Source organism: Squalius cephalus, assembly GCF_949319135.1.
Source record: "Squalius cephalus genome assembly, chromosome: 16".
Classification (NCBI taxonomy): Eukaryota; Metazoa; Chordata; class Actinopteri; order Cypriniformes; family Leuciscidae; genus Squalius; species Squalius cephalus.
This window is the reverse complement of record NC_137137.1, coordinates 789,945-813,516: the sequence shown is the minus strand read 5'-3', so window position 1 is coordinate 813,516 and position 23,572 is coordinate 789,945. Positions and strand designations below refer to the sequence as shown.

At 38.7% G+C, this 23,572-nt stretch overlaps 1 protein-coding gene and 1 pseudogene across 4 annotated transcripts; both read right to left on the bottom strand.

Annotated features, from left to right (window-relative positions):
* Positions 1 to 16: 16 nt before the first annotated feature.
* Positions 17 to 13,338, bottom strand: nudt12 (nudix (nucleoside diphosphate linked moiety X)-type motif 12). Of its 3 annotated transcripts, none has more exons than XM_079896556.1 (7): positions 13,224 to 13,305; positions 10,948 to 11,168; positions 8,600 to 9,144; positions 7,848 to 8,015; positions 7,650 to 7,763; positions 6,224 to 6,423; positions 18 to 5,756 (listed from the first exon to the last, which is right to left on the bottom strand). In XM_079896556.1, the coding sequence occupies exons 2-7, from the start codon at positions 11,133 to 11,135 to the stop codon at positions 5,646 to 5,648; spliced, it is 1,326 nt and encodes a 441-aa protein (XP_079752682.1). In that variant the 5' UTR covers positions 11,136 to 11,168; positions 13,224 to 13,305; the 3' UTR covers positions 18 to 5,645. The 3 variants fall into 3 exon arrangements, with proteins under 3 accessions (XP_079752683.1, XP_079752682.1, XP_079752681.1); XM_079896555.1 differs by having other exon boundaries at positions 24 to 5,756; positions 10,948 to 11,157; positions 13,224 to 13,338; XM_079896557.1 differs by lacking the exon at positions 13,224 to 13,305 and having other exon boundaries at positions 17 to 5,756; positions 10,948 to 11,146.
* Positions 13,339 to 14,287: 949 nt separating this feature from the next.
* LOC307174015 (polyunsaturated fatty acid 5-lipoxygenase-like) lies at positions 14,288 to 22,763 on the bottom strand (annotated as a pseudogene). Its single transcript, XR_013824103.1, has 14 exons — positions 22,614 to 22,763; positions 21,881 to 22,076; positions 21,716 to 21,797; positions 21,421 to 21,543; positions 19,895 to 20,001; positions 19,591 to 19,763; positions 19,331 to 19,477; positions 19,024 to 19,233; positions 18,851 to 18,937; positions 18,445 to 18,614; positions 16,717 to 16,829; positions 14,883 to 14,983; positions 14,634 to 14,805; positions 14,288 to 14,557 (listed from the first exon to the last, which is right to left on the bottom strand). The product of XR_013824103.1 is annotated as a polyunsaturated fatty acid 5-lipoxygenase-like (transcript).
* Positions 22,764 to 23,572: the final 809 nt, after the last annotated feature.

Genomic DNA, 23,572 nt, shown 5'->3' with positions numbered 1-23,572 from the left:
CGTTTCACGTTTGCATTTGTAATATACAATATTTGATGAAGTCGAATCCACATCGTGTGTTAACAGAAGCGGCGGATCTCAACCTGAGGGCCTTACAACAGTTTAAAACAAGATTATACAACAACAAAAATCTTATTTTATGTTGATATAATTTTCCAATCTTCCTTTTTAAACTCGTAATTGCACGCTTGCATCTCACAATTTTTGTTACATTTTTTTTTTTTCACATTTCAGTTTAATTCACACTTAATTGTATAGCGTTTTTCATACTCTTTATCTCACAATTCTGACTTTATCTCGCTCTTGCGAATTTATATCTTACAATTCAGACTTTTATCTCGCTCTTGCGAATTTATATCTTACAATTCAGACTTTTATCTCGCTCTTGCGAATTTATATCTTACAATTTAGACTTTTATCTCGCTCTTGCGAATTTATATCTTACAATTCAGACTTTTATCTTGCTCTTGCGAATTTATATCTTACAATTCAGACTTTTATCTTGCTCTTGCGAATTTATATCTTACAATTCAGACTTTTATCTTGCTCTTGCGAATTTATATCTTACATTTCAGACTTTTATCTTGCTCTTGCGAATTTATATCTTACAATTCAGACTTTTATCTTGCTCTTGCGAATTTATATCTCACAATTCAGACTTTTATCTTGCTCTTGCGAATTTATATCTCACAATTCAGACTTTTATCTTGCTCTTGCGAATTTATATCTCACAATTCAGACTTTTATCTTGCTCTTGCGAATTTATATCTCACAATTCAGACTTTTATCTTGCTCTTGCGAATTTATATCTCACAATTCAGACTTTTATCTTGCTCTTGCGAATTTATATCTTACAATTCAGACTTTTATCTTGCTCTTGCGAATTTATATCTCACAATTCAGACTTTTATCTTGCTCTTGCGAATTTATATCTCACAATTCAGACTTTTATCTTGCTCTTGCGAATTTATATCTCACAATTCAGACTTTTATCTTGCTCTTGCGAATTTATATCTCACAATTCAGACTTTTATCTTGCTCTTGCGAATTTATATCTCACAATTCAGACTTTTATCTTGCTCTTGCGAATTTATATCTTACAATTCAGACTTTTATCTTGCTCTTGCGAATTTATATCTCACAATTCAGACTTTTATCTTGCTCTTGCGAATTTATATCTTACAATTCAGACTTTTATCTTGCTCTTGCGAATTTATATCTCACAATTCAGACTTTTATCTTGCTCTTGCGAATTTATATCTCACAATTCAGACTTTTATCTTGCTCTTGCGAATTTATATCTCACAATTCAGACTTTTATCTTGCTCTTGCGAATTTATATCTTACAATTTAGACCTTTTTTCACAATTGCGAGTTTAAATCTCACAACTCTGAGAAAATTCTTTTGGAAAAAGGTTTGAATTGTGAGATAAAAAGTAGCAATCACCTTTTTAAACTCGTAATTGCATGTTTACATCTCACAAAAAAGTCTTGAATTCAGTTTTATCAAATATAAGGCCATATTTAAGACCTTTGCTGGAACTACATCCCACTCTTCAACAGTAACTTTCTCAAATGTTTACAGAACAAACCCAGTGTTCCTGTATCTTTCTCTATTTCTGTTATATTACATGCTAGAAAGTCTAAGGTCTTCAATAGCCGTACAGCAAACCCATCTAATCTGCTGTCTGTTACATGCCAATTACATGCCAATTACATGTCAATTAATACTGTCAAGTTAGCACTTTTAAACATCCGATCACTTAAAAATAAATCACTTCTAGTCAACGACTTAATAACCACAAACAACCTGGATTTTATGTTTCTAAATGAAACTTGGCTTGAAGACACGACACATCCCCTCCGGACTTTACCTGTATGAGTGTCTGCGGAGGTGGGGGTGTAGCTGCGATATTTAAAGATGTCTATCAACGTAAGCAAATATCATTTGGGAATTACCCGTCTTTCGAATATCTGGAGGACTTAAAAGAACTGAACAATTACCTCAGAGTTTGGCTGTTTTGCCATTGCTGGGGATTTTAACATCCACATAGATAATGCAGAAACCAGTATGGCAAAATAAATCAAAACTGTTTTAAAAACTGATCTGACTCAGCATGTACATGGACCCACACACAATCGTGGACACACTCTAGATTTACTTATCAGTAAAGGTCTAAACATTTCATTAATTGTTATTAAGGATGTAGCACTGTCTGATCATTTCTGTATTTTCTTTGATATATTGATCTCTCCTGCCATTGAAGCTAGATCTGTGTCTGTCAAGAAGAGATGCTGAAATGAGAACACTAGTGTACTATTTATGAAGGCTATATCCTTAACACCAAGCATATCTGCAGACTCTGTTGATTCTCTCCTCGAGTCCTTTAACTCAAAAGTTAAAGGTATAATTGATGATATTGCTCCTGTTAAAGTCAGGAAGAAGAATGGCAGACTAAAAGCACCTTGGAGAAACTCAACAGCGGTTCAAAATATGAGAAGACAATGCAGAAAAGCAGAGCGCATGAAGACAAAACTTGTAGTCCATTATAACATCTACTAAGACAGCATCCATGCTTTCAATGAGGAACTAGGCAAAGCTAGACAGACTTTCTTCTCAAATATTATAAACAGAAACTTAAACAACACACGCACTCTTTTTGCTACTGTAGAGAGTCTAAAGCCCTATTCGGACGGGACTAGTTTAACATGGAGAGGGTAAAGTAATAGTTACCAGAGCTTCTCTGAGATTTTAGTCCCGTCCAAATGTTTATCTCAGTGATCATTATGTATTCAGTAAAAAGGTCTGGAAAAATGACCTTGGGTAATACTGATCCCGTGCGAATAGACAATCTCAATATATGTACGTAAATATTCCGTCATTTCCTGTTTTAAAGTAGTTTTCCACATTTTTTCAAGTATGGAGACGCTTGAAAAAGCATTGAGTTGTGTTCTAGACGCTGGGACTCATCTGTGGCAAAACTCAAGTGTTTTCCACACACCATTCAGATCCGAAAGAAGATCGAAAGCACTTGTTAGAGCAACATATCAAGCAACTATAGGCCGATCTCAAATCTTCCTTTCATAGGCAAGATCATTGAAAAAGTTGTCTTCAATCAGCTGAACAACTTCCTAATCTCGAATGGATACTTCGACAATTTTCAGTCTGGTTTCCGACCGCACCACAGCACCGAGACAGCGCTCATAAAGATAATAAACGATATTCGCTTAAATACTGATTCAGGCACTATACTACTCGACCTCAGTGCTGCATTTGACACTGTCGATCACAACACACTTCTGGACAGGCTGGAAAACTGGGTGGGGCTTTCTGGGATAGTCCTAAAATGGTTCAGGTCTTACTTACACAGTAAAAAAAAGTTGGGTTATTTGTTTAACCCACTCGTTGGGTTACACATATTGGGTCAATATGTTGGGTTATTTTCCAAAAATATTGGGTAATTTTTTAAATCGTTGGGTAATTTCTAGAAATAACCCGACTGTTGGGTTAAATAGTTGGGAAGGTGCTATACCACCCCATAGTTGGGTTATTCGTTGGGTTATTTTTAACCCAACATTTATAAGTGAGTAGAAGGGAGAGGTTATTATGTGAGTATAGGAGACCATAAGTCTGAGTGGACATCCATGACATGCGGAGTCCCTCAAGGCTCAATTCTTGCGCCACTCCTGTTCAACCTGTATATGCTCCCAATGAGCCAAACAATGAGAGAACCAGATCTCTTCCCACAGCTCTGCAGACGACACACAGATCTACCACAGCTATGCAGACGACACACAGCTCTACCACAGCTATGCAGACGACACACAGCTCTACTTAGCCCTATCGCCTAACGACTACAGCCCCATTGACTCCCTGTGCCAATGCATCGATGAAGTCAACAGTTGGATGTGCCAAAACTTTCTTCAGTTAAACAAAGACAAAACTGAAGTCATTGCGTTTGGAAACAAAGATGAAGTTCTCAAGGTGAACGCATACCTTCACTCTAGGGGTCAAACAACTAAACATCAAGTCAGGAATCTTGGTGTGACACTAGAGTCAGACCTTAGTTTCAGTAGTCATGTCAAAGCAATAACTAAATCAGCATACTATCATCTGAAAAATATTGCAAGAATTAGATGCTTTGTTTCCAGACAAGACTTAGAGAAACTTGTGCATGCTTTCATCACCAGCAGGGTGGATTATTGTAATGGACTCCTCACTGGCCTTCCCAAAAACACCATCAGACAGTGTCAGCTCATACAGAACGCTGAGCAGAACCAGAACACATGAACACATCACACCAGTCCTCAGGTCTTTACACTTGCTCCCAGTTAAATTTAGGATTGATTTTAAAGTATTATTACTGGTATATAAATCATTCAATGGCCTAGGACCTCAATATATTGCAGATATGCTCACTGAATATAAACCCAACAGATCACTAGGATCACATCAGAAACACCAAGGGTTCACTCTAAGCATCCAATAGAATTCTTAGGCGCGCCGAATAAACGCCACACACACAGTCTAAGAGTAAAACTATATGCAAAATAAGATACACCGGTGTTTGCCAGATGAGAAGTTTATTCTATGTATCATCTTTTTACTATTTAACTTCATTTTACTCTAATTCATTTTATAACTGTATAATTTATCTCTTTTAATTCCTTTTATAACTCTTTTAATTTCCCTTGCTTTTATTTTGTGCTTATTTTCTATGCAAAGCACTTTGAATTGCTAAAGTGTGATATTTCAATTCCTTTCTATATAAAGCATTTTGAATAACTGCTTTAATTTTCCTCGCATTTATTTTGTGATTATTTTTATTCCTCTCTATGTAAAGCCCTTTGAATTGCCATAGTGTATGAAATGTGCTGTATAAATAAACTCGCCTTGCCTTATTTTAATTTACTTTCTGACTTTTTGAAGAGCCATGATTTCCAATAGTCTTTAATCAAGGAAGCTTTATTCTAAAAGTGTGATTTCTTGAGCTGGAAATTAATAATGTTTTTAGCATTTTTATATTTTTATAATGAATGCACATTTTTATAGTCATGCCAAAGCTCTAGAAATCTTTTATCGTGTAGAAATTGAGAGTAAATAAAAATACAAAAATCTTTAAACAGAATGTATAGAAAAATACAAACATTTCATCATGCGTCTCCAACTAGACTTCAGCTTTTTCATTATTTAAATCATGTTTCTGAAATGGTTCGTGATTTAAATAATGAAAAAGCTGAAGTGTAGATGGAGACGCATGATGAAACGTATGTATTTTACAGTTACAGTATTGTGCAATATCAGTCATGGTGTTTCCTGTTTTCAACAGCGTGTGTGTGTTAAAATACACAGAAATGTATGAATTTCAAAGTTTGACTTCTCATGGTAAATCGTTTAAAGTCTGAGTTTATTTGTGTTACTCTTCACTCTTCAGAGTGTGTTTCAGTCAGAGATGAGTGTGTCTATGAACACGTTGGGCAGAAACTACATCTGGTGCTTTTAATGATTTACAATATAAGGATATCGAAAGTGTTGTCATGTCATGTCATGTCATGACTTTAATTTCACTTCTATAATCTCTAAAGTTCAGAAGAAGCTGAGTAAATGATTGTGATTAGTAGATCCGTGTGGAGCATGCCGAGGTTCAGAGGTTTGCGTTGAAGCCGGTCCAGTGTTTGAGCAGGAGGTGTGCGATGGCCTGTCGGGGGGGCATGATGAAAACCGCACGCTTGTCCTTCACCAGAGCGTCGATCACCTGAACGAGGAAAGCGTTGGAATGGCTCTGTTATTTAGTGATGGCAATTTCAAAACACTGCTTCATGAAGCTTCGAAACATTGACGAATCAACGGAGTGTGTATCAAACAGCCAGAGTCACGTGATTTCAGTGAACGAGGCTTCATTACGTCATAACGTTTCAAAACGCTAATGGTTTTTCAATGGAAATTTGATGATCTGTCACTGAGAACCAATGACACGACTGTGGGTTTTACCTCATCTCTGATCAGTTTTATACATTTGTAGACATTTTAATTAGACATTAGTATATTAAGATGAATAATGGTAGTTAATTTAGCTGAGCCGTTCATAGAACAAACAAAACAAACCCTGACAATTGATAAAAGAACATATAAAGACTTGATAATCTTATTAGATGATTAGATCATTGAGTTCCAGTGTGTTCAGGGCGTGTGTGTGTGTGTGTGTGTGTGTGAGCGACGCACCTGTTGGCGTGTGAACCAGCGCGCCTCCTCGATCTCGCTCTGGTCCGCCGTGACGTCAGTGGTCAGAGCGACGCAGTGGCAGCCAATCATCAGGCAGGAGGGCATCGGCCAGGCCTGACTCGACAGGTACTGCACGGGTCCCACCTGAACACCACTCTCCTCCAGAACCTCCCGCCTCACCGCAGACTCCAGCGCCTCACCTGAGCCGCACACGCGTCACATGATCGTCAGCAGCCAATCACACGCAGCGCATTCTCTCAGATGCACTTTTATCACGTATAGATGCACTTTTATGATGGATATGATCACTTTTATGATGGACAGATGCACTTTTATGATGTATAGATGCACTTTTATAATGTGTAGATGCACTTTTATAATGTGTAGATGCACTTTTATAATGTGTAGATGCACTTTTATAATGTGTAGATGCACTTTTATAATGTGTAGATGCACTTTTATCATGTGTAGATGCACTTTTATAATGTGTAGATGCACTTTTATGATGTGTAGATGCACTTTTATCATGTGTAGATGCACTTTTATCATGTGTAGATGCACTTTTATCATGTGTAGATGCACTTTTATAATGTGTAGATGCACTTTTATGATGGATAGATGCACTTTTATGATGGATATGATCAGATAGATGCACTTTGATCTGTCAGAATCTATGAATTTACACTCATTTTAGACTTTTCTTCAGAAAATTCTCTAGAAAAAGTCGGAATTGCGAGATAATGTTGCCATTTCAAACTTGTAATTGCATTTCAGTTCGATTCAGTTTTTATTGTATAGCATTTTTCACCTCACAATTCTGACTTTTTATCTCACACTTGCGAATTTAAATCTTACAATTCTTAAAATACAAGCCTAAATGGTAATAAATATCTTAAAGGTGCAGTGTGTAATGTTTAGCGGCATCTAGTGGTGAGGTTGTGAATTGCACCCAACAGAAGTTACGGTGGCCGACAGGAAGTGATGTCGTCTGAGACAGCAGAGATTAGCCAGTTAAGATTTTTACAAAGATAAATTAAGAAATGATGTTTACTTAATTATTCAGTTAAACAATGTTATTGCGAATGTTATTGTGACTTGTTCATCATTGTGTCAGTGTTTTATCCGCTGACTTTAGCTGAAGCTTCTTTACACGAAGAACAACATAGTGACGAAACGCGTTTGTCCGTTCAGGGCCACCGTAGAAACATGTGGATGTAAGCGGACCCGCGGTGTGTGTAGAGAGAAATGCCTCATTCTAAGCTAATAAACACACACGATTCGTTAAGTAAGATCTTTATACACCACTGAAAACACAGATATGTGTCTGATACTGCATTTCTGCCAACAGATCCTCCTCAATATCACACACTGCACCTTTAAATGGCATAAGAGAAGTATGGAGGCTTAAGATTTGGGTTTCAGATACCTGGCTCCACGAACCCGGCGAGGCACGAGAACAGTCCTGGAGGAAAGGTCTTCTTGCGTCCCAGCAGACACTGATTCCCATCGGGGTGAAGGACTAACATGATCACCACCGGATCTGGAAGTGCAGATGGACAAGCCAGACGTGTGAAAGATCATATTCCCCGAGCTCCGGCTGAGCCGTAATTGGGAGTTTACTTGCCAACTCGGGGATAACAGGTGTTGTGGACGCCCTGGAGACTTCTGCAGCCTGCTCTCAAACAGGTCCTCTTGTAGCCGGCCTCCTCTACTTTAGTGGCGCTGCCACACGTCGAGCAGAACCGGTACCGGCTGTGCCACGCGAGAACGGATCTGGCCTGAGCCACGACGCCTGTGTGTGGAAGCATGATTCATGTAATAAATAAAGCACATCTTACATCATAAACTATATTTACAGTCAAACCAAAACTTATCCAGACACCAGATATCATTTCCACTAGTGTGATCAGGACACTAGAGTTCATTTCTGTAAGTGAGGAGAGCAAAATAAAGTAAACTGTGACATATTACACCCAAATATTCTTCATACAGAGACTACCAGTGACATTTGGGGCCAAAACTGATTCTGATAAAAATAATAATTAATAAAAATTTGTGACCAAAAATGAAACTTTGAGCTGATCATGTTCTGCTGAAGTGTGTTTTCTTTAATTGCTAATGCTCTTTTTACACACAGACTGAACACAATGAAGCATTGCTTGGTGATTGGTTGAGCTAAACTGGTATTATCTAATTGTGTAGTTAATTATTATTGTTTTATATATATTATTTGGGTATAATATGTAACAGTTTACTTTATTTTGCTCTCCTCACTTACATAAGTGAACTATAGTGTCCTGATCACACTAGTGAAAATAATATCAAAATCTGGTGTCTGAATAAGTTTTGGTTTGACTGTGAGTTCAGGAATCCCACCTGCATCATCGTCACTCAGCCTCAAAAGTCCCGGCATCGCTCCCGGAAGGAAAAAACAACCGGGATCTTCAGCTTTCAGGAATTCTGTAGGATCGTCCTCAGTATCGAGAGCGAACCACGCCAGCAGATTATCCTCCTTCTCCTCCTTCTCCTCCTTCTCCTGTTTCTCCACTCCGAGGAAAACCACCACCGTGTCTCCGTTCTTCAGCAGCTCCTGGACTCGCGGCGCTCTGAGTTTCCAGAGCCGGGTTTCTCCCGCTCCCGACGACACCAGAGGATTCAGCTTGTGGAAGAGCAGGAACACCGAGTCTGGAGAAGCTCGTTTGGAGTCGAGCCACTCCGAGTCGCTCCGCTTGACGCTCATTCTGTCCAGAAACTCCCGGTTGAAGAACGTGTCCGGCTCTTCCCCGGCGCGGTCGGGAAGAAGCCGACGGAGATCGGGATCGGGAACGCTGGCCAACAGACGGGCGATGTGCCGGTGACCCCAGAACTGAGCCACATCTGCTGCCGTCTGACCCGAGCGGTTTGTGCCGCCAGTGTCGCATCTGAGAGAGAGAGACGATAATCTCAGGGTGAGAGTGAAGATACACCAGATAATCTGCATATTGGGCTTCAGGTCAAGTCAGATTAAACGAGTCGTTCACTTCAGAATTAAACTTTCCTGATAATTTACTCACGTCATCCCAGATGTTCATGTCTTTCTTTCTTCAGTGGGAAAGAAATGAAGGTTTTTGAGGAAAACACTCCCGGATGTTGTGGTGGATTTTAATTAATCAACTTTAAATTAATCAACTTTAAAATTAACTAACATTTGTTTTTCTTGCAGGAATAACATTCATATGCTTTTAATGTTTCCAAACTCTTTGGGGAAAAACTTGTGACTTTGAGTGTATGTCTATGTGTATTAATAACAGAAAGGGGAACTGAAACTAGACATGACTAGTTCGCAAAAACCTTGTGATAAGTAATCAGAGTTTGCTTATGCCAGTTGACAGAGGGAAAAGGTTGGGCTTTTGAACCAATTGAACCAATCATATTGAAGGTGACATGTTAGTCTTATTTGTTTTCTTGATTCTATAAAAACTGTTGTATATGTGTTTTACGGTGGGATTCTCAATGGAATTTGTCTGAGATCCTCCGGCCTTGCTTCTTGGGAGAGATTCCCTGAGAACTGCTCGGGAAGATCTCCTGGCCGTGATTAAAGCATTTAAAGGACATTTGCAGGTCTGTTTGTCGATTTATTCCTGCGCAGGAAGCTAGTTTAGGAAAGAAAACTAGTTTAGGGAAATCGAGTCAGAAAAGCTGGTGATCTATAGAGTGGGGACGTCGGGGACGGGAACCAATAAATAGAGCCGAAAAGTTAGATTAGGTAAGATTTCAAAGTGAGGACGTCGCCAGGAGACGAGACTCAGATATCAGCTACCCGAGTGGGGACGTCGCCAGGAGACGAGACCCAGGTAGTTAGTTTTAGGGAAAATATCCACGACAATGTTCCTCCATATAGTGACTTCAATGGGGTCCAACGGGTCGAAGGTCCAGATGTGAGTTTCAGTGCAGCTTCAAAGTCTCGACTCGATCCAGCCGAGGAATAAGAGCCTCATCTAGACAAACCAGCGGACATTTTACAACTAAATACACATTTATATACTTATAACATTATATACATTTATTACTAAACTTATACTTTATATATCCACTAATGCTGGTCTTGCTCTAGCTGTGATGAGACACACATTACGTAATCAGGGTGAAAGGTCAAGCGTGTTCCGGAAATGTAGGATAGGGTGAAAAACTCTCATCTCAGTTTCTCCTCCAACTTCAAAATCGCCCGACGTCGTTGTTTTACCTTTTATTTTATTTTATAAATGGCGTTTGACTGTTCTTCCGCCTACGTCCCGCTTGACCTTTCACCCTGATTACGTAATGTGTGTCGCATCACAGCGAGTGTAAGACCAGCATTAGTGGATAAAAGTATATAAATGTGTATTTAGTTATAAAATGTCCACTGGTTTGTCTAGATGAGACTCTTATTCCTCGGCTGGATCGTGTCGAGACTTTGAAGCTGCACTGAAACTCACATCTGGACCTTCGACCCGTTGAACCCCATTGAAGACACTATATGGAGGAACATCCTGGAGTGTTTTCCTCAGAAACCTTCATTTCTTTCCCACTGAAGAAAGAAAGACATGAACATCTTGGATGACGTGAGTAAATTATGAGGAAACTTTAATTCTGAAGTGAACAACTCCTTTAATATGGAGGCCCTAAAGGGACATATTTCAATGCTTTTGCGTTCCCCTGAATATTAATGCTCTCTCCTCTAGTTCGGGCGGGTGTTGGTCTCTCACCCGTGGGACAGTAAGACTTTGGCCACGTCGAAGTGTCCGTTTCTGGCGGCCAGCATTAAAGCGGTCCAGCCCTGCTCTCCTCGCTGGTTCAGGAGCTCTGCGGACCGAGACATCAGGACCGACACCGTCTCCACATCTCCTCGAGACGAGGCGTCCAGGAACCGCGCCCGCAGCTCGTCCGACAACATCTCTGAGAACGCTAGCGGGAGACTGACACGCCACTGAGTTTCATCAGCACAACTTTACAATCAAGTCCCATTAGTTCACATTCACACATGCATCGCTCTAATGTTAACAAATGAAACCTTATTATAATGTGTTACAGAAACTTTTAAGGTAAAAGTATGGATCATTTTACTAATATGCATGTACAGTGCTATGCATAAGTTTAGACACCCATGCTAAAGTTGACTAAAAAGAGGAATAAAAAATCATCTTTTGGAAATTGAACTTAATGCCTTAATTTAAAAAATTAGGAAAAATCCAACCTTTAAGGACACCAATTTTCTTTGTGAATGAATAATGTATCGTAAATAAATAAATGTTCTTCCTTAAAATACAGGGTGCATAAGTTTGGACACCCCTATGTTAAATTCCCATAGAGGCAGGCAGATTTTTATTTTTAAAGGCCAGTTACTTCATGGATCCAGGATACTATGCATCCTGATAAAGTTCCCTTGGCCTTTGGAATTAAAATAGCCCCACATCATCACATAGCCTTCACCATACCTAGAGATTGGCATGGAGTACTTTCCATAAGATCATCTCTCAATGCAAATCAAACTAGCTTTTAGGCTAACTGAAATAAAACCATGCCAATCTCTAGGTATGGTGAAGGCTATGTGATGATGTGCGGCTATTTTAATTCCAGAGGCCAAGGGAACTTTATCAGGATGCATAGTATCCTAAAAATAAAATAAATAAAAAATACTTAAAAATAAAAATCTGCCTGGCTCTATGGGAATTTAACATAGGGGTGTACACACTTATGCACCATGTATTTTAAGGAAGAACATTTATTTATTTACGATACATTATTCATTCACAAAGAAAATTGGTGTCCTTAAAGGTTGGATTTTTCCTAATTTTTTTAATTAAGGCATTAAGTTCAGTTTCCAAAAGATGATTTTTTATTCCTCTTTTTAGTCAACTTTAGCATGGGTGTCTAAACTTATGCATAGCACTGTATATATATATAAAACTCCACAAGGTGAGCGTATCTATATTAACATTATTAATTTAGAATAATTATGCATAATTACATGCAACTAAACCTAACCCTATAGTAAGTAGTTAATAATGTAGTTAATAATTATTACACAGTTCTTAAATGCATAATTACACTGTAACACGAATAGAAGTAATCTAAGAAGATGCAATCTTATGTAGCCGATATGACACATGTTGCACTTCACTGTATTTTCCTTTTTTGAAGTGATTCCAATCATATTTCAAGCAATTCATAACCATCATGTTGAACAGTGCGCATCTGAAGAGTCTCAGCTGAAGGAGATAATACATTATTTATCGGCTTTAATATATCAGCCAAATTTTCTTATCAGGCCGATAACGATAACATTAAAAATGAACATATATCGGCGATACCAATATATCTTGCATCCCTAATAAGTACTGATTATTATTAATTAATTATGTACTTACTATAGTTGCGGTTGTGGTTTGGTTTAGGGTTAGTTTCTTGTAATTATGCATAATTTACTGTTATGACTACAGTAAGTACATGTAGTAACGTGTAACTACATCACCTTCAAATAAAGTGTTCCCAATGCGTTTATCATTTTAAGCAAAAACTTTAATTTACTTAAATTTTTACAATTTATAAAGCAAGTTTTATTTAATTAATTTGGCTGTAAATCACTATTATGAGGAAACATCCTAGTTAACAAAACTATTTTCTAAGAACGTTTTTATAATGTTCCCATTAAGTTATAATATGTAATAATAATAATGTAATATGAAATAGATATTGAATCTGGATCATCATTGGATAGCCTATTGGAAATATATTTATATCCACTTATTTCTGTATTTCGGATTGATTATGTCAGTCCAGAAGCTCATATTCAGTTTTGAAAAAAATAATTTTAAGATCTTTTCGTCTGTTTTGCGCAAAAGTAAATTTGATCAATAACACGATAAACGATGATTGTATATTAATGTTTTATTTTATCATCTGACATTCCTCTACATAACAACAATATAGTGTTTATGCATTTTATTATTTATTAAAATTGGCAGAAAATATAATTACTCACCAGACAATCTGTTAATTTATTTCATAGGTTGGGTTGAAGTTCAGAGTGATTTTGATGTTTTGTAACGCGTCTGTTTGCCTGTCGCTCGGTTATGACGCACTGAAGCGCCTGTGGTATTCTCCTGCGCAAGCGCGACACCTAGTGGAGAGAGGCGGTAATTACAGCACACTAAAGTTTGGACAGTCACAGACTGAATTTAATTCTCATTTTCCTCAAAACCAGTAAATCAACAGGTTTCTGTCTAAATACTTTAAATTAATTTTGTAGACAAACATAAATTATACCTATACAATTATACCTATATATTTTATATATATATAAAAAAAACGTTTTCATGTAGAAGTTGCAGTGCATTAATGTTGAAGGAAAGCGAGGTCGATCACACATATCTGCACTCATTATTTTTCTCTTTCCTATTAGCAGTTCTAACATTTTCAAAATAGACAAAATACAGATTCCTAACAGATGATGTTATGTCTGGTATCCAAAACCAGTCAATCCTGTGACCAGCGAGTGTTGCTGATAACTATAAATAGCTAATCTTCTATCAGCCAGTGAGTTCGACTGAGAGAGCCAGGAAGAGCCGAAGTGATGTTAAAGATTAGTAGAGTTGGTTTATTGAATAATCTTAGTTGCGCATGTTTCGTCTGACCAGGACAAATTCAACAAGTGTTATTACACCAAAGCACAAGAACTTTAACATTTTATACTTCGAAAACTTTGTTTTGAAATTGTGAAAACAAACCAACAATCGGATTAAATCAACAGCAGAAAGAAAAACAAGAGCAATATATAAACATAAAACGACAAATTATGTAATAAAATGAATACATGATAAATCAAAAGACAACTACATGAATGACTTACGATTATAAAATACATACACACATTTACAAGAAAACATACACATGCATTTCAATCATTGTGAATATCGACTGCACATTTAATTGTTTTTATTTTGTGTAGACGTTCATTTCTTAGCATGTAACAACTGTATTATTTTCATCCAGATTAGCATGTTCACTAAATCCTTGCAGTTACTGTAGCAGTTATTTTATTGGTTGTGAAATAGCCCAGTTACGTTGCCTTTTCTCTTCATATAATGGCTAAAATCGCTGCAAACAGGGTTTGCTAGTTTCCCCAGCGGTGTTCTCTCAGACGGCCACACTGTTGGGGATTCGGTCTGGAGACAGATACCAGTACGGCACTTGCAGATCCTCATTTCGGCTCTTGATGATGTTGGTCACTTCAGCTAATTTCTTGCGGAAAGTCTTCACAGCTTCCAGGACCGGTTGTTCAGTGAAGTACATATCTGGATACTCGCCCAGAAACAGCTGGAGAAGATTTGCACACAGTCAAAACAACGCATCAGTGAATTATTGCAGACTAGTTCTGAAGAATCAGTCAAACCTCGTTGTCCTGGAACTGACTGAGGGCCCAAACTGCTCCTAGATGCCAAGAGGAGCGTCCGCGGTCCGGCAGACTCTCCATGATGTACTTCATGTCCACCTGGCCCTTCTGAGCGGGGGGGGGGCTTCCGCATGGTGGAAGGGCTGTTGGGGACCCAGGAGTACCAGTCATACTGGGACACAGGACAGACACACACATATCAGCCTATAGATAGTTTATATTCATCCTGAAGAGTGTGTGTAAACGCACCTGTCCAAAGTTGACTGCAGCGTGTTGTGCTGAAGCTGTGAAAATCACAACGGTCAGGAACTCCACCAACTGCTCCCGAGTGTTCAGGGAATCCGGGAACTCTGTGAACATTGGCTACAGGTTTACCACATGCATGCATTTAAGAGTGATGTAAATAATGCATATGCAAGCATACAAACACTTGTTACGTTCCAGGGCGTAATTGACTGTTCGCAAAGACCTACAATGGTCAATACACACCATTTTTCAAGCTCAAGTCCACCGACATCAATCTGCTAACTCATGTCTGGTTTGTTTTCCTGACTAAATGGCAATTCGACAGTATGACTGATCAGATCGCCTATCAATCAAAATCAAAGGGTGAATTACTTTAACTTTATGTATTTTTTATGTGAAACATTTTGGCGTTTTGCTCGCCGCCTTCTCCTCAATACAAAGCTCAATGGAGACTAGATTACCGAGTCTAGTTACCATCCACTGTTTCCTCTCCAGCTTCATCCACAAGCAGCCAATCAAAGTTTAAAGAAGCCTTTTTGTCTCCAAAAAACTAGGGAAAATATCGGGATAGCTTTTCCCAGGTGGAAAGAGCTAATGAAGGAGAAAGACTTTGAAGGACTGCTTTCTTCTCGATGGGTAAGTCAATGCCTGCGTCCCAATGTGCATACTATCCATCCTAAATAGTATGTGACATTAGTAATTGTCAATGCTATTTAGGGCAGATAGGGTGGATAGTATGCACATTGGGACGCAGGGAATGTTACGGTCTAAATTACAAGCTTTTTTCATTGCTTGGTTGTGTAATTCATTATATAGGCAGCATGACAGTAGCTTCTTGGTACATAACGGCTACCGTAGTTGCAACGCGCATTTGAAAAAGCGAGGCGCTAGAGAGCACTATTCGTTTGAATGCAAAATACAGTTTTCACCGCTAGATGGGAGAAGTTCGTTTAAGGAGGGATTTAAGTTGAAACGGTTTACAATTTATTTGTTATTTTGGAAGCAGTATGGATGCCATTTTAAGTCCATGTTTTCTCCTGTGAGAAATTCAGTTGAACTAATTGCTTCACAAAATGATTCACCGTTTCGAAACGGCTAGTGACCCCTGCTGGTCAAAACAGTGTCAATGCAGCACACATGCATAAGAACACCTTTTACAAACCAACTGCAGATGTTTTATTGAAGGAGTAATCTATTGAATGCAATTAGCAAAACATCTAATACCACTAAATATGAAGTGCATCTATAATATGTTATTTTATTAAATTGTATGGCTTTTTTTTTTTTTAAATGGAGAGCTTGGTTAATCAGACCAGTAAGACATTTTAATTACAACTCTTCCTTTGTGTCATTAAATGTCTACAAATGTATAAAACGGATCTGATATCAGGTAAAAAATAAATTTACAGACGCTGGTTCAGGGTTTCACATAAATCATCTCCCTCTGGTGGCAAACCATTGAAATTCTGAAACTTTTTGAAACTTTTATGATGCAACAAAGCCTCGTTTACTGAAATCATGCGACTGTGGCAGTTTGACATGCACTCCTAATCAATGGTTCGAAACATAATTTGTCGTTTTTATTTTGGTAATGAATTTTGTTGTTCTTTTTATATATTATTTTTTTTGTGGAGTGCTGGAAGGAGAGCTCTTGATTGCCTAAAGTTTATTTTGTTTTATTTTTTAGATAATTTCCCTTGTTACGCCCTTCCTAGACTGGGAAGGCATGTGAGAACTGAGGGCTCGTCCGGGATTTGAACCAGTGACTTCTCGCAGGGTTGGGGAGGTAAAAACACATTCACACATTTACATTTCAGTTAAATGATCCTGTACTCACCACAATTCTTCAGACCAGAGAAGCAAACATCCTGAACAAATGCTTGAATCTCCTTGTCTTCCTGAACCGTCTCATCACTGCCATAGCAGATCTTCACCACATCAGAAACAAAACTGGAGGAAGATCAAGTTAAATGATGAATCAGCAAATGTAAAAATACACCTTGGTGTCAAATGCTTTACTAATTTGTTCTTTGTTTCTAATTCTTACCATTAGAATTTAAACTAGGGATGTAACGGTTTTCGGTAACATAACACAACAACAAAAAAGTGCCGTTTCCCGCCCACGGTTCGGTACGCATTTGCACGGCGGTTAATCTCAAATCTGACATTGCATCTATTATATGGTTTGGTGAAAAAAAGAAAAGAAAAAAAAGTGGATTGACTGCATTGTCAAAAAAGTTTATCATTAGCACACGTTTTTAAGCCTTGCCAATTAAAACATTGAAGTGCAAGAAAACACGAAAGAGAACATGCGCGTTAAAAGTTCTGTATGCGTGAATACTAAATAGAGTTCTCTTTCATGTCTTGCGCTTGAATGGACAAATTCACACAAAATTGTCAAAATGCCCATCTTGGCGAGTATCCCAGTAAACATAGTCGGTTATGTCTTAAGTGAACGTGAACAGTCGAGAAAGGCAGCGCATGTGTACAGTATCAGTATATTGATCCATGCATTATGTCTTAAAGTGACAGCAGCCTAATACAGTGCTATGCATAAGTTTAGACACCCATGCTAAAGTTGACTAAAAAGAGGTATAAAAAATCATCTTTTGGAAACTGAACTTAATGCCTTAATTTAAAAAATTAGGAAAAATCCAACCTTTAAGGACACCAATTTTCTTTGTGAATGAATAATGTATCGTAAATAAATAAATGTTCTTCCTTAAAATACAGGGTGCATAAGTCTGGACACCCCTATGTTAAATTCCCATAGAGGCAGGCAGATTTTTATTTTTAAAGGCCAGTTACTTCATGGATCCAGGATACTATGCATCCTGATAAAGTTCCCTTGGCCTTTGGAATTAAAATAGCCCCACATCATCACATAGCCTTCACCATACCTAGAGATTGGCATGGGGTACTTTCCATAAGATCATCTCTCAATGCAAATCAAACTAGCTATTAGGCTAACTGAAATAAAACCATGCCAATCTCTAGGTATGGTGAAGGCTATGTGATGATGTGGGGCTATTTTAATTCCAGAGGCCAAGGGAACTTTATCAGGATGCATAGTATCCTGGATCCATGAAGTAACTGGCCTTTAAAAATAAAAATCTGCCTGCCTCTATGGGAATTTAACATAGGGGTGTCCAAACTTATGCACCCTGTATTTTAAGGAAGAACATTTATTTATTTACCATACATTATTCATTCACAAAGAAAATTGGTGTCCTTAAAGGTTGGATTTTTCCTCATTTTTTTAATTAAGGCATTAAGTTCAGTTTCCAAAAGATGATTTTTTATTCCTCTTTTTAGTCAACTTTAGCATGGGTGTCTAAACTTATGCATAGCACTGTATATTCCTGCTGGTGTCTGTGTTTTTAATGTTAATCAAACAGCAAGAGAAAAAGGGGAAAAACTCAACACTGCTCTTGGCTGAACAACTGTGTGATATGTGTGTCATAACTTTATTTATTACAATACAAGCACATACCAAACCGTACTGAAACCGTGAGTAATTTGAACCATTGAACCACCCCTAATTTTTGTGTATTTTATCAAGTACCTTTTGACTGCCTCCCAGACCATCATGCCGTCGTCTCTGTAGTAGTAGTTGGGCAGATCTTCCACTCCTCGAGCTTTCATGGCCTCAGGGAAGCACATGGACTTATAGGTTAAAGTCTTCATGGCCTTTTGAATCACTTCCACAATTGCAGTTCCACCAGTGGCATTAGCCTTTGAAACACAAGGACACGAGTGAACCTTTGAGTCTCAGACTACATTTTTGTAGACACTTCTTTAGAGAATTGCAGTGAAGTCTACAAAACAGAAGCCAGAGCCGACAGCTAGAGGACTGAATATCAAGTCAAAGACTGTATGCTTCTTCAGACCTCAGTCATGTGAAAGAACCAGGAATAAACATGAAAAGAAAAACTGTGGTTCCAAGGAACTTTATTCAGGGTTAAACATACCTTGTCAAAAAGCCCAGATTCACAGATGAGTTTCTCTCGAGCCGCAGTGTTGATGGCAATGGTGAAACGGACATGAGGGATCAGCAACTGTGAGGAGAACATAAAGGCTGCAGTGATTTGCTGCAAGACGACGGCCTTTAATAAAGCAGTAAGCCATGAGTTTCAGAATCTACCTTGTACACTGGATGGACGGCAGCGAGCTGTCTGTACATGGCTATGGCAAAAGCCTCAGATGTCAGATGTGTCCTGAGAAGGTGTGTGACCACCTGGTGTACATTAAAGTCGGAGGATTTCACCCACATCTTGGCTAGCATCCAGTCGTAGCGATCATCGCTCGGGAGAAACACAGTGTTCGCCTCCCCAGCAGGAGTGTGACGACTGAGCTGTCAGATCAAGTGAACCAACAGAATATTTGGTAAAAACTCAGAGCACTAACTTTAATTTTGAAGTAATATTTCACTAAATGATTTCTGCAGACACCTGAATAGCGATCGGCATGATTTCATTCTGGCTGTTCTTGTACAGAAGGCAGAAGGGAGCAGACAAATACTGCTGGGTGTTCGGGTCGGTGGCACTGGCTCGCACTCCCTCCAGTATCGCATAGTCTGCGATGTAGACGTTTCCCTCCTGTAATAGAGAGGCGTTTAGAGTGAAAATCTCATTATTATTCATTCACATCCAGAATTGACCACTGCAACTGTCCTGTCTACACCACTGAGGACCAAGCATTATTTTCTGACCTTTAACTCCTCCTGTAGTGTGAGACCTCGATCCAGGGAGTCTTTCACCATCTCCTGCGTGACTGCGAACCCGTCTGGAAGACTCGTGCACTTCCGGATCATCACAGGATTGCAGCCGTTTAAGAACTGATAGCCAAACATGAAGTCCTCTTTCCAGTTCTGCATCACATATTCTGGGAATAATGCCAGTGAGTTTAGGGGAATGCAAACAATGTGTCTCTCAGCCTGTTTATTTTTATTTTTTCCCCACAGCTCATTTTTGTATTAGAAATAAATAATGAACATAGGAAGAAACTGTTCAAACCTGACACAGGGTTCTTGATTGTCAGAAATATTTCTTGAAAATCTTCAATATCTGTCCAAGACGACTGGAACAAGCTCTTCAGTTTGTTAAGACCAAGATTCTTGATCCTGAAAGAGATCACAGCAAGAAAAATACATGTTCATAATCAGATTGTCTGATTCGGTTTCAGCTTCACTTGTTTCTCAATTTATTTTGGGATATTTCCTAGTTAAAGAGAGTTCACCCAAAAATCATTTACTCATCCTTATGTTCCAAACCTGTATGAATTCTTCTTCAGCTGAACTAAAATATATATATATATATACAGGTGCTGGTCATAAAATTAGAATATCATCAAAAAGTTGATTTATTTCAGTAATTCCGTTAAAAAAGTGAAACTTGTATATTATATAGACTCATTACATGCAAAGTGAGATATTTCAAGCCTTTATTTGTTATAATTTTGATGATTATGGCTTACAGCTTATGAAACCCACGAAATCAAAATCTCAGAAAATTAGAATATTACATGAAATCACACAGTAATTACACAGTAATCCCATGGTCATTGAAGCAGGTTTTGGTTCTTTTGGCAGTGTGGGCCGCTGCAAATCCTGCTGGAAAATGAAGGAAGCATGAAGTGCTCTGGACATGTCCTGGTAGACGGCTGCGTTGACTCTGGATTTAATAAAGCACAGTGGACCAAAGTCCTCTTTTCTGATGAGAGCAAAGTTTGCATCTCATTTGGAAACCAAGGTCCCAGAGTCTGGAGGAAGAATGGAGAGGCACACAATCCAAGATGCTTGAAGTCCAGTGTGAAGTTCCCACAGTCTGTGTTGGTTTGGGGAGCCGTGTCATCGGCTGGTGTTGGTCCACTGTGCTGTCCACTCAACGCAGCCGTCTACCAGGACATTTCCAGAGCACTTCATGCTTCCTTCAGCAGACAAGCTTTATGGAGATGCTGACTTCATTTTCCAGCAGGATTTGCACCGGCCCACACTGCCAAAAGAACCAAAACCTGCTTCAATGACCATGGGATTACTGTGTAATTACTGTGTGATTTCATGTAATATTCTAATTTTCTGAGATTTTGATTTCGTGGGTTTCATAAGCTGTAAGCCATAATCATCAAAATTATAACAAATAAAGGCTTGAAATATCTCACTTTGCATGTAATGAGTCTATATAATATACAAGTTTCACTTTTTTAACGGAATTACTGAAATAAATCAACTTTTTGATGATATTCTAATTTTATGACCAGCACCTGTATATTTTGAAGAATGTTGGTAACCAGAGAGTTGACAGTAACCATTGACTTCCATATAGTAGAAAAAAGAAAGAAAGTGGAAGCCAGTGGTTACCGTCAACTGTCTGGTTACCAACATTCTTCAAAATATTTTTTTTTGTTCATTCATTCAGGTTTGGATCAACATGAGTAAATGACAGAATTTTCATTTTGGGGTGAACTGTCCTTTTCAGCAGTCAAACAGGGTCATTGGAAATCAATAATAGCATATTTGTTGAATGCAAACTGTGTAACCTACGCTTTAATGAAGTTTACATTGAAGTCCACAGTTTTGTCAGCTTCAAACTGAACGTCCAGAGGGAGTTCACTGCTGGAGTTGGCATCTATGCTCATGGGGAAACCAGGGTGCCACTCCTTCCACCTTCAAGAAGAGGTAACATTCATCTTTCAGAGAATTATATTTGGTGTCACAAAGTATAAGTGAAATGACGGTGTTAAGCATTTTAAACTAAAACATCTGGGGGAAAATAAAGAAAGCATTTACACCACCAAATGATAGAATATTGTCCAGGATTGTAACGGTGTCCTCAAACCTGAACAGTTGTTGTCTGGATTCCAGTTCCGTGCGTCTGTGATCATTTAGCAAACTGGTTTTATCCTCATGAGGCAATCGAGCTAAAGGAACACACATAAATTACAGTATTTGTGACGTGCTTGATCCAGGCCTGGATAGTGATCAGAGTCGGGATAGGACTCACCCTGGCCTTCTCGAAGAACCACTGCCTTTTCGTTCCCGATCCAGCGATAACAGGGGAAGTCGAAGCGATCTCCGGAGGGAGACGTCACACTGATGCCTTGACAGTACCACTGATCATTGAACAAGTTCTTCTTCTCAAGCTTCACCAGCACGATGTCTCCCAGCGTCTCCTTCACACCGACGTCGATGGGCATCACCTGTTAGACACAACCAGAGCCTTTGCAATTCGGTGGCCCGTTTCAAGCGCAACGGAGGGTCCTTCTGTTACGGGGCCCGTTTCCAGTAAAACAGGCCTCGACTGGACATCTCAGGGTATGTGCAAACATTAAAGAGTTTAATTGGGGGGGAAACTAATCAGAAATACCACACAATACACACACAATTTTCACTGCAGTCAGGATGCCCTATAGTTAATCTCATTATTTTGTTATACAATATCAGTTGTTTTATTTCTATAAAACATTATGAAAGCTGGTTTCCACCTCTGGATAAAAAAGGTTGTGATTTTTTTTATCTCGCATTTCTGACTTTTTTCTCAGATTTGCATTAAAAAAAAAGTCCAATTCAAGTGGAAAAAAAGTGGGGTTACAGACATGCAGTTTGGAGAAACTTTAAACAGTCTGTCATAGAGACTGTGATTTCTAAATTTTTGTGGTCTGATAAGTGATAAACTATTTTCTCTGTTATATTTAATAACATATAGCCTACGCGCGGCAAGAAAAAACTAATCTTACCGTTCCTCTTGCAAAACGTTGAAAGAAGGATTTGTCCAGCAGAGTCCGGCCACTGCATCTCTCCGTGCCGACCAGCGTCAGGTGAACATGATCTACTGTCCCAGCGAACTCCTGTTTCCCGGTGCGGACAGAGACTGCGTACGTCAACATTGTGCTCGGGTGGGAAGACCAGTACAACTGACTCTCATACCTGTGGCTTTCTAAGTTAATTTCAGTTTCTGATTCGGGTGTGGTCTATCAGGTCTATCAGTCTAACCTGTGATGAGTGATGATACTTGTGGTATTTATCCAGAGATGCAGGTGTTACGAGATTTTCGGTTTCAGTGGGTGCAGTACTATGGAATTAATTTTGTTCCAATAATAATGAACGTAACTTTTAAAGAAACTAATTAAAATATAAATTGAAACTGAATAAAATATCTTTGAAACTGAAAAAGAATAAATCGCAGGCAATTTTTTTGACTTCGTTTTTAATACACTGCATGTTTTGCTAACTATTTCTCATATTGCGTTCGCTGATCTGAACTTACAAATGCGCTTCCAGAGATTTCATTTACGCTTCTGAAGTTTTCGTTTACGCTCCCAGAGTTTTCGTTTGCTGTTCTGACACATTTCTCTCGTGGGGGCGGGGCTAGTAGCAGTGTGCTCTTATTGGCTACTGAGTTTTTGATTGACAGCTTCTTCACCTGGAAGTGAAGACGTCAGTGCTGTGTTTATGTGTGGATGTGAGCGTCTGTAAGCGCAGCTTTCTAATTCATTTTAATGATATTAAGTTAGGTTTGTTTTTTAATTAGGGGTTCAAGCATGAAATGCTGAAACCCTATTGTAATTGTAAGGATTTGTAAAACGCATCGCGCAGGACAAACCGTAAGGCCTAGAGACTTGAAACCTGGCCAGATGGTAGGCCTCAATTTGGGGACAACCTATCAGAGTATGACCCCGATTGGCCCATAGGTGGC